The 13,542-nt window shown below is 44.1% G+C and overlaps 1 protein-coding gene across 2 annotated transcripts; it reads right to left on the reverse strand.

Annotated features, from left to right (window-relative positions):
• Positions 1 to 7,694: 7,694 nt before the first annotated feature.
• LOC127750738 (uncharacterized) lies at positions 7,695 to 10,818 on the reverse strand. 2 transcript variants are annotated; one of them, XM_052273126.1, is made up of 4 exons: positions 10,715 to 10,818; positions 10,406 to 10,614; positions 10,190 to 10,318; positions 7,695 to 10,105 (listed from the first exon to the last, which is right to left on the reverse strand). In XM_052273126.1, the coding sequence occupies exons 2-4, from the start codon at positions 10,529 to 10,531 to the stop codon at positions 7,736 to 7,738; spliced, it is 2,625 nt and encodes an 874-aa protein (XP_052129086.1). In that variant the 5' UTR covers positions 10,532 to 10,614; positions 10,715 to 10,818; the 3' UTR covers positions 7,695 to 7,735. The 2 variants fall into 2 exon arrangements, with proteins under 2 accessions (XP_052129086.1, XP_052129085.1); XM_052273125.1 differs by having other exon boundaries at positions 7,695 to 10,318.
• Between the last annotated feature and the right edge of the window lie 2,724 nt (positions 10,819 to 13,542).

Raw genomic sequence — 13,542 nt, forward strand, 5'->3', positions numbered from 1 at the left:
AATGAAATGTTTGGAAAGAAACATATCTTTTCCAGGTTTTGGGCAATGTCATCATTTACTGCTGGGTATAATTCTTTCGTAGCTTCACCCATTTTGAAAGTAACAAATATGTGAGGCGAGTTTTTGCTTTGAATTTTTCAAGTCTTGGAATGGTTACCAAGGTTTTATTTATTCTTGAAAAATTGCAATTGTTGTGCCTTATATTTTCTTTTTGTATTGTCTTTGTGATATTCTAAAATTTAAGATACAAGTTGGCTTTTCTAGATTGTTGAATTCTATGAATTATTCATAGTTTACCATGTGATACCATCATCTGAAATTCGCTTTTGGCAGTTTTTTGTGTAGTTTTATGTAACAGTTTGGTGAGTTCAGTTTTATCATATATTTAAGATTTCCGCTCTTCGCCAGATTATGTTTTGCACCTTTATGGCAATTATATAATTTTTTTTTGGCTTGGCTATACTCTCCGAGCTTAGGGTCATTAGCTTGTCGCGGTGAGTATCTCTGCTGTGATCCATAGTCGTTGGAGGGTTAGCTTTTTATTTGACCCTGTAGGTTGCGCTAGCGCAGTTGTTTTACTTGAGCTTGGAACTATCAGTTGGTAGCCCAATTCTATGGTTGAACCTATTTGGATATTATGATGATTACCTAGTGGTAATAGTAATTGTTTTGAAATTGACCTTGTGAGAATTGTTTGTGCATTTATGATGTACTTGTAACAGTCTTCACTTAAGTTGGGTTTTCTGTATTTTTTTTTTCTAATTTTTCCTAACCTTGCTTTATGCTTGGTATCCTTGGCTACATGTTTTGAGTTGGCCATGACGATAACTGTGACGGCCTTTGATGGCCACGATCCACGATGCCTACATCGTCCAGACGGTGCTCGTTTTCCGCTTTGATAAATCTCTTGGACGTGATCCTGGACTTCTTCGAGCTGGTTTTCAAATAGAAGGTGGAGATGTAGAACCTGGCGCGACATTTAACGTTGACGTCAACGTCACGTTGTCTCATTGGTAGGACGTTGTCACGTTGTCTTATTGTTTTCATTTATCATTCTGTTAAGCTGTAGTAATCGCAGCTCCAAACGACATTGCTGTTCGAGCGTGCAGAGCGCTGCCGGAACGACGAGCGCAGTGCAAGGAAGTGTAACCTGTCAGCAAACGAGCTTCGCCTGGGCCTATGAAGCTTTCGAGTTCCTGGCCGTGATGTTGGAATTTTGGCTGCTGCACGATCACCTCACCCACCTCGTCGTCTTCGGCGCCGCCGTGGACCTCACGTCAGGTAGTTTCCTAGCCGTGCCAGGGAAGGCCTGCATCGCTCGCGTCTTCAGACAAGTGTTTCGCTTGACGCCCACGTCGTCGTCAGCGGTCAGATGTTGCAGGCCCTCCGACTTGACAAAGTCAGGCCTGGCGTTCAGCTGTAGTCGTCGTGAGCGGCAGTCACTTCTTCCTGTCGTTTACCATCACCATGAGGATGCCGCTGACGCCTTCTTGCACCTTGGCCAACGTCCCAGGATATGGGCGCCGTCACGGTAGCGACGACACAGTGGGAACCGGCATTCACCACGTCGGCAACTGTTTTGGTGAAGTTGACTTCTCCGCCAGGCCACATGGTCGATATGATTTGAAAACGGTGTAAAAGGATGGGAAGACTGGTTGATAGGCCTTACTTTGTCAGAGCGGACGCCTTGCGCGGTCGTGACGCTGTTGGCGTCGTCAGCGGCAGTCAGTTCTTCCTGTCGGGCACCATCACCATGAGGACGGCGGCGGCGCTTCCTTGCACCTTGGCCAGCCATCCAAGGCATCTTCCCCCGTTACGAAAGCGATGACGCCTTGGGAACTGGCCTCCACCACGTCGGCTTTTATTTTCCTAAAGATGACTTCTATGCCGCGTCAAATGGTAAAGGCGGTTTGAAAACGGTGTCCATCAGATGCCCTGTTGTACTTTACTTTTGAGATCAGCTTGATGTATTCTAAGGGAGCTGAGTACGAGTTCTGGTCGCTGAGCGGCGTCATGCTGTCCGCACGTTCAGCGTTTGGGCAGGCTGGACGATAGCGGAGACCGTGCGGCATCTTGACGCTGTAAACGTCGTGACCGGTCTGTGGCAGTCACTTCAGCTTGTCGGGTACCATCACCATGTGGAAGGTGCCTGCGCTTTCTACCTTGGCCATAACGGTCGACGTCATTTAAGCGGAGTCCCTACGCCGTCTTGACGCTGTAGGCGTCGTGAGTGGCAGTCACTTTTTCCTGTTGTGCACCATTACCATGAGGACGACGCCGGTGCACTCTTACACCTTGGCCAGCGTTCCAGGACATTGGTTGTTGTCACGGTAGTGATGACGCCTTGAGAACCGGCCTCTACCAAATCGGCAACGCTTCCTGTCAAGCTGACTTCCGCCCATGTCACCTACACCGTCACGCCGCCTACACAGTCCCGACGGCGCAGGGGCTCCGCTTCGACAAAGTAATGCCTGGTCACCATGCATTACTTTGTCGAAGCGGAGCCCCTGCGCCGTCGGGACTGTGTAGGCGGCGTGAGCGGTGGTTGGTATTTACTATTGCATATAATGCACTTAGCTTCTAGAGGTCTCGAAAAAAAAAATGAAAATTCGTGTATATTTGTTTTTTATTATTTTTAGTCCTAAGCCAAAAAAAAAAAAATATTGTAAGATAATAAAATTTATTTGATTATAAAATTCTTATAGATGTGTCTTGAATGGTCAAAACTTTTATTTATTTCATTTGTTTAGGACACTTGTCTTGGACATAGTCACCAAACATATTTATGGTCTCTGTCTTGGGCAGTGTTATGACAGCGTTTCAGTAGCATTGACAGTACATGACTCATCTTGTCTTGGACTTGTTGTCTTTGGCAGCGTTTCTCACAGACAAAATTAGATGTGACTGATTTTTGTCTTGGACTTTTTGTCCTTGATAGCGTTTTACACAGGCATAGGAGCATTTGTCTTTGACAGCGTTTCTCACAGACAAAACTATAGATGGCTGATTTTTGTCTTGGACTTGTTTGTCCGTGACCGAGATTAGTCTTGGACATTATATTTTTTTTAATTTTCATTTTACAGTCTAAATTCCGTTTCCAACAGAGAAAACATATCTATGCTGTTTGTCTTCTATGTTTGTCTTGGACCTCGTTACGAAAACCTATATTTGCTATTTGTCCTGGAGATTTGTCTCGGACAGTGTTATGACAGCGTTTTTCACAATTTGCAGTGTATGATTGAACTTGTCTCGGACTTGAACTCCTTGACAGCGTTTCTCACAGACAAAATTATATATGCCTGATTTTTGTCTTGGACTTTTTGTCCTTGACAGCGGTTTGTACAGGCATAGAAGCTTTTGTCCTTGACAGCGTTTCTCACAGACAAAACTATAGATGTCTGATTTTTGTCTTGGACTTTTTGTCCTTGACTGAGATTAGTCTTGGACATTATGTTTTTGACCGTTTCTCACAGACAAAATTTTGTGCGACCCAATGAGTAGCGCTTCGCCGAGTCCGCTCACTGCCGCGAGCGAACTCGCTCCGCGAATTAATTTTTCATTCTTCGATTCACTTTCACCTCATCCCTCTTAGGCGTTTTGAGGATAACGAGTCATTGTAGTTTATTAATTGAAAGTTCTCTAATATATCTTAACATAGAATGTAATGAAAATTCTCTCACCATTTTATTTCAGTATCATTATAAATAATTTTTATAAATGAATTATTGATAAATATAAATAAATTTTATCTTTTCTTTCCAGTTTGGAACTCGCTGGGACGAGTAAATTTTGCTGCCTGTTTTACGTGAAATATCTGTATTTGCCCAGTAGACTATTCGCCTCGATCCGCCAACCTACGCGTTGGGCGCATGGTTAAGAGTGAACCTTATTTTTACGTGGTGTCTGGGTTCAAAGAATTAGGCTTTGTGGGATAGTTTTATTATCTTAGAACCAGGAGGTTTGTCTTCAGGGACCACAATTCCAAACGGTAGAATTTCATGTGCCACATGTGCCACATGTGCTACATTGTGAGGTGAGGTATTTTTGCGGAGTGTCGAAGAGACCATTCATTGTTACATTTCTCATTTTGTAAACTTATTCAACTCGATCGTATTGAATTGTAGATTGGCTCTGTTTTTGCGCCGCAAAGAAAGTCGTACTGTTACGTAGTTTGTATGAGCCGGAGACATATATAACGTGAGAGCCTAGGTTACTTCCCCCTTCCTCCATTTTTTGAAGTCGCCAAACGTAGTAATTCATGGTTATTTTCTGTAATATCGTATCAGCCGACCGGACGAGGTAGACCCAACGCGCCGAGAGAGCGCTCTCACGGCGCGGAGGGAAGCCTATGTCGGGGAGTCAGGTGCAACGCCGCCCGATGGCGCTGCAGTCGCCGTAAAGTCAGTCGTCCGTCCGTCAAGTCATTTGTCGTAACGGGCTCGTTGCACCCTTCCCACCACCCACCACACACTGTTAATCGGATGGTAGAAAATATTCGACCCTACGGTACCGTCATCTCCTGGCGTTGTCCCCATCTGCTTTTTTCCGGGGACAAGGGGATCAAATATATGTTCCGACGACGAAGCCTCGCAAAAAATCCACCCGTAGGTTAGGATTTTTTCCGACCCCACCGCTGCTGCTGGCTCTTACCGGCTGTGAGGTCTGGTTATCCCGCTGCAGACGTCGGAAAAACGGCTAGCGTGCGCCTGCATATAAGGCTAGAGAACGAACGGTCATTATCGATGGCTCCCTGCAAAAGCATACGTTATGTACGATACGCGTCTAAAACATACTATCCGTTTGAAGCTTTTTTTGCAAGCATATTTTTGATAGCCTATTTACTAGATTTGCAGGCAAAAATTTATTATTTCTATGGGCGGAATACAAAGAGGAAAGATCGAACTTTCACCTGATACCGAGACATGAATGGTTAATAACTTTCTTCCATTCCCAAACGGCTGCCATGGAGAAGTACTGTAAATGGAGATGCAACATGGGAGGCTATGGTTGGCACACTGTGTCTTGGCGAACGCATCTCCTCCGAAAATATTTCACTCACCGACATAAATCCGGCACCACTGCATTCCTCATAGTCGAATTGAGCTAAGCATCACAAAACATCGACACTAGGTCGTACCCGATTCGAACGAGCGCCGTTAGAACTCGCGGGATAGGCTTTCGGCCGGGTGCCGCCCGTGCCCAGCACGCGCCTGCTAGCAGCTACTAACGTTCCCGACCGCGCCGCCGCTCGCCATCGCCGCGCCATCTAGCGGCCGGCTCAGCGACTCGCAGCCCGCGCCCGCGTCGTCTGTTTGTTTGATATCGTGTGTTAGCGTTGGCACAAGTTTTGCGACCGTAGTAAAATGGAAGATGATAATGATGATGATGATGATTTCAATGTGTCGGTGGGGGACGATGAATTCGGAATTAATAATTCGACATTTGTGTCAACTCAATCTGTGGAATCACATGATGATTCATTTGGTGTGGACGAAGGAGAGTTGAGCGAAGGGGGCGGCCTACCGACATCGACTCCTACCAAAAGTAGCGGTTTTAAGAAACCAACTACTCCCTCCGGCAGGTCCAGAAAAGCTAAGCCACCACCTGAGGAATATTTTGCTCGCTGTACTACGTGTGGGAGTTACCTGAAAACGGCTCGTGGGTACAATAATCACTTGAAAAACCACAGGTGGAAGGGTAAGATTGGTCCTCACATTTCCCTGTCTTTTAAGAGTAGTTTTAAAATATAATGATTAGTTACTTTTTTCTTGTAGTTGCTGCCGCTCGAGTTCCACCTGTACCTGAAACCATTGACCTTTGCAAGGAAAAGTTTCCTGAAATATTAGACAAATTGGTAGCTGAATTTGACGTGCCTGCTGAAGTACCAGGACATTTTCAATCTCAAAAGTATGTGTGTTCTCTGAAGGAGATGAAGACCGTAATTGCAGGTAATAAAGGGGAAAAATTTGCTATGTGTATAATGGAAGTTTTCAAAGTTCCCCTTTCATCACCTGATGGGAAGAAAGCACTTCCTTCAGCGCTTCGCCCATTGCTGCAAACTGGTGTCATGAGAATGTTTTCTGACATGGACTATAGGAAAAAATTATGGGAAGCATTTAGTGAACTCACAAAATGTGACGAAGAAGTTGGCTGGAATATTCTGTTTCCTTTGGCGAAGAGATTATGTGACACAGCTTTTATAATTATATGCAAGGCAATGAGAGGAAACATACGTGTCCCTGTTGCAAGAACTCGCTCAAAAGATGATTTCAACCACATCTTATGTCAGCAGGTAAAATTTGAACACTCTAAATTTTAATAAATTAAATGTAAACATTTGAAATGAGTGAGATTATAACGTTATTTTTCCTGTTGTAGAATATACACCATGTATGTGGTGCAGCACTGAGATCACACTTTAGAGCTTCTTTCAGCCATCCCAAGAATGCTCAGATTCAAAATATTAAAAAGTGTATCTTGTCAAAGTTTGCTAGAATTGGAACTCCCCCTGTGGTTAGTGAAAAGTCCCCGCAATACTGGACCAGCCTTATCAACAGGAAGTCATTGTTTTTTCTTCATGACAGTGCTTTGCCATTTTTTATTGAATTAGCTAAATTACTTCAAAGTCTTGAGAATAGTAGTGGTAGTCTAGGCCATGATAGGGTAATGAAAGCTTTGGTTGACCACCCAACCCTTCTCTTATTATGGGATACAATTGTTGACAACTTCTTATCAGAAGATGAGTCTTTTAGATTTATGGGTAAGCTTGTAAAATCAATCACCAATACCTATGCAAGTGGTATCCTAAAAAGAAGAATGAATGCTAGAGTTAAAAGTGGAAAGGGGAATAAAACCCAGTTAGCAATAGGACATAGAGCCCGATTAATTGGCAAAGTGACTCAGTGCCCTTCCACTACCACTTCCAGTGTATAGTGACTTGTATTGTGATTGTTCATTTTTCTGTGAATCATTTATGTATGCACTGTGAAAGAAGCCAGCAGGGTGAAATGCAAGGCAAGTGATATGCTTTGATATGTTTATTTTCTTTTCTTTGTTTCCTTAACAATGTAAAATTGTCCTGCTGCTCTACAACTTAACAAGGTAGATGTACGCCAGACCACGTCTCGCGTAACAGGCTTCGCGATACCTCACGAAACACTGTTACGCTGCGACGCGCCTGGCATACATCTACCTTGGCCTGCGGCGCTGACACCCGAGTCAGGTAGTGCAAAAATGTGCACAAAGATACGGCCCTCCGGCTCGTCAACGCCCGTCACTTCGACTAATCATGCAGGGTTGTACATTTTTTCGCCTTTTTTCGTCAAAAACACCCTCTAGCGCCACAACGGTTTGAGATAGAGCAAAACGGACAGAATTTTCGCCCTAAGGGCTCTACTTTGATGAGTTACCCCTTAGGAAACCATAAAAAAATATTTTTAAAAAACGTCATTTTTGGGACCTGTTGTTTTAGATTTTTTAAAAGTCCAATTTTTGAGCTAGAATGCTCATCTTCGAACTCGATCTGTCTTTTTATGGTACAAAACGACCCTGAAAATCCCAGGTCGCTCGCTCAATTTGTTCTCGAGTTATCGTGCGGACAGACAAACACACAAACAAACAAACAAACCCACAAACAGAATGAAACTTTTTCGGTCAGTGGAGTAATGGGCTTCGCTAATCGCTCAGCCAATTAAATTTTATACTTGTTGTAGAATGGTTTTTTTCTTTTTGGAATTCACATCTTCTTTCTTGGTAATTTTGCCAACTTTTCATCACTGATGTCTATATGAGAAGTACTGGCCTGTGTGTTGCCAGACCTTTTTCTTGTATTAAGGTCTCTGTGAATAGTAATCTTCATATCAGTATTCATGAAAGCATCAACGGTTGGATTCTGTCCTCCCCCACCTGCAGCCCGTTGCTTGCCAAAGTACTGCTCCAGAGGATCTTGGCAGAACACACGAGCATTTACAAACTTGATACCAACATCATTTAGTAAATATTTAACAGCACCAATGAATGCATTCACAGTTATGTAAATACCCTGTAATGTTTGATGACTCAATATTGCCTTTCCTTTACTACCTTGAGGAATTTTGGCATTGACCTTAACTTCATCTTCCCAATCAAGAAAATACTTCTCAAATTCTAGGAGTTCTGCGAATCGTGGATCATCCACACTGGTGTAGGGATCTAATCTGGAATTTGCAGTTTTCTTGCCTTGCAATGACCAAGCACCATTAACATTATCAAAGAAATCATTTGCTTTCTTGATAAAAGTAACTGTTTCACTAGTTCCAGGGATCTTTCTACTCTTGAGATCCTGAGCAACACTATTGCTTAGGACTTGGGCTGCGTAAGATACCTTCATGCAACTGTACCCATTAAGGTAAACATTCTGATAATTTAATTTACAGCATCTACGCAAAGACATATCAGCATCTCCAAGATACAACTTCTCTATAGTTTTCCATACAATGAATTCTCCGTTCTTTGTGAGCAGACGAGTACATTTTTTACCAGTACCAGACTTTGCAAAATTATTTCTAATGGTCTTGAGCAGATGGGGAGGATCAGCAATAAAATATAAATTTCTATCTGGAGAACATGGATTTTTGGTATCAAAAACAAGACCAGGGTGTAGCTCACTTTGAGTAGCTGGAGTGTGCATAGAAATAAATGACCTATTAACTGAGCAACCATCTGAAACTAGAGCCAAAATATAAATACCTCTTCTCTCACAAGCTGGTATAACTTCCCACACTCTATCATACAAAAATTCTTTCTTCATAGCTGCTGAAGGGTAAGCTGCAATGACTTCTTTAACATTATTACTCACACCTTTCAACATAAAAGCAAGAATACATGTAGCAACATCAGGGTCAGACAATGTACTACTTTGAACTGCAGCCTCTAGTTGTTTTAATTCTTCCTCTACTTCATTGAGTTTCACATATCCAATTAAACGCCCATCTGATTTCCTATAAACTAGTTTCTGACAGATATGGATTTCATCCATTAATAAATTATGGAACCTTTGGTGCTTTTCAGGAAATTCAGACACTTTACCAGCAACTATATTTAATTTTGATGTAAACAATCCTTCCTCTCGAGGTACAGCATGACTGTAGTCAAATAATGTACGCTCACCAGGAAGATGTATCATACCAGTTTGGCGCATGGCATCATAAGCAGCAGAAGATGTACTTTTAATGAGAAGAGCAAATCTTATCATGGCTGGGTGCCACCTCATTCCTTTTGAACTTTTCTTAGAAGCTGATTTTAACTGTTGTTGCAAAAAAAGATGCATAACAGGTGACAATCTTTCTTGTCTAACTAATTCAGCAAAATATTCACCTAATTTTTCATCAATATTAACACCACTGCTCTGCAATTCTAAGTTTACACTTTTATAATAATGGAGCTGTTTCTTTAAATTCTTTAGAGCTTCCTGCTGTTGGCATAACTTTTGTTTTTTTTGAGCTTCAGTAAGATTATCATTTCTAGTAGAGGAATTAGCAACCTCCTCCAGAAAATGTTTGCGTTTTTTACGTAACCTCTCACAAGCTTGTTGACTATGAGCACAAGACCACTTCTCAACTGGTAATAACATTGAACACTGAGACGACCTAAATGTCCTCACATACCGGCCCTCATCATATGGATTATTGTCAATCTGGCCAGATGTCTCACTAGGCCACATTTCTTCATACTTCTGAAGGTCAGCACCAGCACACACTTCATAAGCTCGCACAGCAAGCACAACACGTAAAACCTGGTCCACAAAAAGCTTGCTGGACTGAGAAGTCAGGCGAAGTCCACTGGGCCAACTTCGGGTGAGTGTTTTGAGAAGGTCTGGTGGCAGTTCCTTGCGATGAACAGTTATTCTTAGAACACCACTGTGGGTCACACGAACATTCCTCTGCACACTAGGGTCGTCTCCTAGTGACAATTTGAGACAGTTGAACCCGTCACGATCAGCAACTAAAATCCAGTTAGGTGGCAACACACTCTTGAGCAACTGTATGGTAGACAACAACACATCTTGTGGCACAACAGTGTCTTCAGGTTTGTCCACACATGTAGACTTGTCCAAAGAAACAGAACACTGTAAGAAAAAAATAAACATTAGTACATTTCTTGTTGTATTAATGTAAGTCACTAAAAGAAGAATAAACTGTACATATGTTACCTCTGACACATTTCCATCACTTGCAGCATCATCAGATATGATAGAGATATCCGACACTGCAGCAATAAACTCTGCTGTAGCATTGCTGCTATCAGATTCACAGTCCCCATAGTCACTGAAATCCGAGCTCTAAAATGTAATAAAAACAAAATCATTGATTAGTTTATAAAGTATACATTAGTACAGAAAACTGAACTGGTATTGAAAATAAGTAACCTGATTTGAATTTGGGCTAGCAGACCGAGGCCGACCATAGGCATGACTAGCACCACTTCCACCGCGACTTTTGTGATATTTCCCAGTTTTGACGTGTGTGAACTTTTTCTTTGCCTTCATAGGCATTGTCACTACTTGTCACTTCAGCTTCAGTTGGGAGTCACGAATAGAAAACGACGCCGGGTACAGGTCCAGGGATAGCGTCTAACCTGTTGAGACATTTCAACTTCATAAATAACATAAATGCAGCACTACAGCCATTTACATAGAGCGCTCTTGGCATTTACATTGCTCAAATTTAACACTTACACAAATGTCTTCTCCACCGAAACAATTACAAACAGCTTACACTCGAGAAAGAACTCTGCACAACAACATTAAAGAACAATGCAGGAGGAACAGACGACGCGGGCGCGGGCTGCGAGTCGCTGAGCCGGCCGCTAGATGGCGCGGCGATGGCGAGCGGCGGCGCGGTCGGGAACGTTAGTAGCTGCTAGCAGGCGCGTGCTGGGCACGGGCGGCACCCGGCCGAAAGCCTATCCCGCGAGTTCTAACGGCGCTCGTTCGAATCGGGTACGACCTAGTGTCGATGTTTTGTGATGCTTAGCTCAATTCGACTATGAGGAATGCAGTGGTGCCGGATTTATGTAGGTGAGTGAAATATTTTCGGAGGAGATGCGTTCGCCAAGACACAGTGTGCCGACCATAGCCTCCCATGTTGCATCTCCATTTACAGTACTTCTCCATGCGGCTGCCGAAAATATGCTAGCGAAAACCGACGAAAACGGATAGTATGTTTTAGAGACGTACCGTATAGATCGTATGGTTTAGACACGTACCGTACAGAACGGTTGCTTTTGCAAGGAGCCGTCGGTTTCTAATGTTATGTTCCAGAAAGATCCATACAAATGCTGGTTCTTTATGCACTGCAGTGCAGGCATTTTATGCAGCGTACCGTTTCGGATTTTTTAGTGTGTAAGCACGGCCGGTATTCAATGGTATGTTATGTTATGTTCCAGACAGATCCAGAGAAATCTTTGGGGGGGGGTGGGGGGTGGTGCTCGTTTCTGTCATTGGCTGAGCGATTAGCGAAGCCTATTACTCCGTCTGGTCGGAAAAAACTTTTTCTGTCTGTCTGTCTGTCTGTCTGTCTGTCTGCACGTCTGTCTGTCCGCACGATAACTCGAGAACGGATTGAGCGAGCGACCTGGGATTTTCAGGGTCGTTTTCTACCTAAAAAAGACAGGTCGAGTTCGAAGATGAGCATTATAGCTCAAAAACTGGATTTTTAAAAAATCAAAAACAACAGGTCCCCAAAATGACGTTTTTTAAAAATATTCTTTTTATGGTTTCCTAGGGGGTAACCCATCAAAGTAGAGCCCTTTGGGCGAAAATTTCGTCCGTTTTGCCCTAGCTCAAACCGTTGAGACGCTAGAGGGTACTTGTGACGAAAATAAGCGAAAAAATGTACAACCCTGCATGCTTAGTCGAGGTGACGGGCCGTAGGCCCGTACCTTTGTGTACATTTTTCCACTACCCGACTCGGGTGTCAGCGCCGCAGGCCAAGGTAGATGTATGCCAGGCGCGTCGCAGCGTAACAGTGTTTCGTGAGATATCGCGAAGCCTGTTACGCGAGACGTGGTCTGGCGTACATCTACCTTGTGTTATATTGACCCAGAATAAGAACATTTCGGAGGCAGATTTCGGGAAGACTCGTGGATAAAACACAAGCCTACTGCGCATGTTCGGGCTATGGTGGGGGGCGGCTCGGCTGGCGCGTTGCCGCCTCCTACCCTAGCCCAGAAGCCCAGCCGCCGCCCATTGCTGCTGTTCCGTTGAGTCTTCTCGAAATCTGCTGCCGGAGAACTCTTGAAATTTACATAGTTCCACTTTTTCGATTTTCTCGAGTTTCACTCCGCCTGGTTTACCGTTTGGTAATAACAATTTTTCCGCAGGTGATTGCCGCAGTATGCTGCAGTATGGCATTCTATGCCCTTTGGTCCCTCATGCTGGTGGCACAAGACTCGTGCAACGGGCTGTTCAAGGCAAGAGAGATTTTAATATTTCACACACTGATCAAAATGTAAGTTTTGTGCTTGATCTTACGATGAAACATTACAAAATGCTTCGTTAAAAACAATTTACGAAAATATTTCGTATGCTTCAATTTCAGAAACATTTCGCAGGGCTCCGAAATTTATCATAACACGAACAAATATTAGTTACTCAATATGTCCAAAATTAATCGTACACACAGTGAAAACAGTTGACAAGTCGAGTAACTAAACATCAAAAGTTACAAGTTATCACTTCAACTCTAAAAATAACGTTAAAGGCAGTTAAGTAACAAGGCCTCGTGACAGAAATGGTCGGGCCGCATGCCCGACCATCGCCGCCGGCAGGCCAAGCAGGCACGGCCCCTGCCGAACGGAGTTGCCGGCGGAGCGAAGCAGAGCTGGAAACTTCGTTTCGCGGAAGGGCGGGCCTGCTTGTTTTTTTCCCGCTGTGCTGCTGTAAGTGCCAGTGGTTTTGTACTAACCTAAATAATTGCGCCGTTACTTACTTCTTAGCCTTAGCGCTATTGAAGTGTGTGCTTTTCGTGAGCCTTTGCTCCGCCCTCGGGCTGTGAGCTTGTTTCTCTTCGCGAGCGTCTGTCAGCTTGGTTGCTGACGAGCAGGACAAGTTGCCCTCCGTTGTGACGGAGATTTTGGACGAATGAGGGGGGGGGGGGGCAGGTTTCTACACTCAACTTTTAATAGATGAGGCTTATTGTGAGATGCTCATGGCCCTCACTAATACCTCTGGCGAGGAGCTGCAGGACGCTCGGCTGACGGGGTTCCTTAAGCAGGGGTATGAAGCCCACGTTCGTCAACATCGCGGGAATAGTCGCCATGCGCTCGGCTCATTTAAAGTAGCGATGGCTTTGATTAGCGACGGTGAGTCAACCTCTGACAATCCGTTACGCCCTACCACGCCACCCCGACAGCCCGCTGCCACTCAACCTTCACCCCCACCTGGTCCCTCGAGGCCTCGAGGCCCCTCAACGGGGACCCTGTAGGAAACCCTTAGCTCAACCGGGACCCTCAAAACGACCCCGGGATGAGGACGAAGAGCCGAAGGATCAGCATACACTGGAC

This window comes from Frankliniella occidentalis, unplaced genomic scaffold (genome assembly GCF_000697945.3).
Source record: "Frankliniella occidentalis isolate FOCC.00 unplaced genomic scaffold, Focc_3.1 Scaffold248, whole genome shotgun sequence".
Classification (NCBI taxonomy): Eukaryota; Metazoa; Arthropoda; class Insecta; order Thysanoptera; family Thripidae; genus Frankliniella; species Frankliniella occidentalis.

Coding starts and splice junctions, on each gene's coding strand:
- LOC127750738 (XM_052273125.1), bottom strand. CDS start 10,531: ATGCCTATGAAGGCAAAGAAAAAGTTCACACACGTCAAAACTGGGAAA. Junction 10,319..10,405: donor CTAGCCCAAATTCAAATCAG/GTTACTTATTTT, acceptor ATTACATTTTAG/AGCTCGGATTTCAGTGACTA.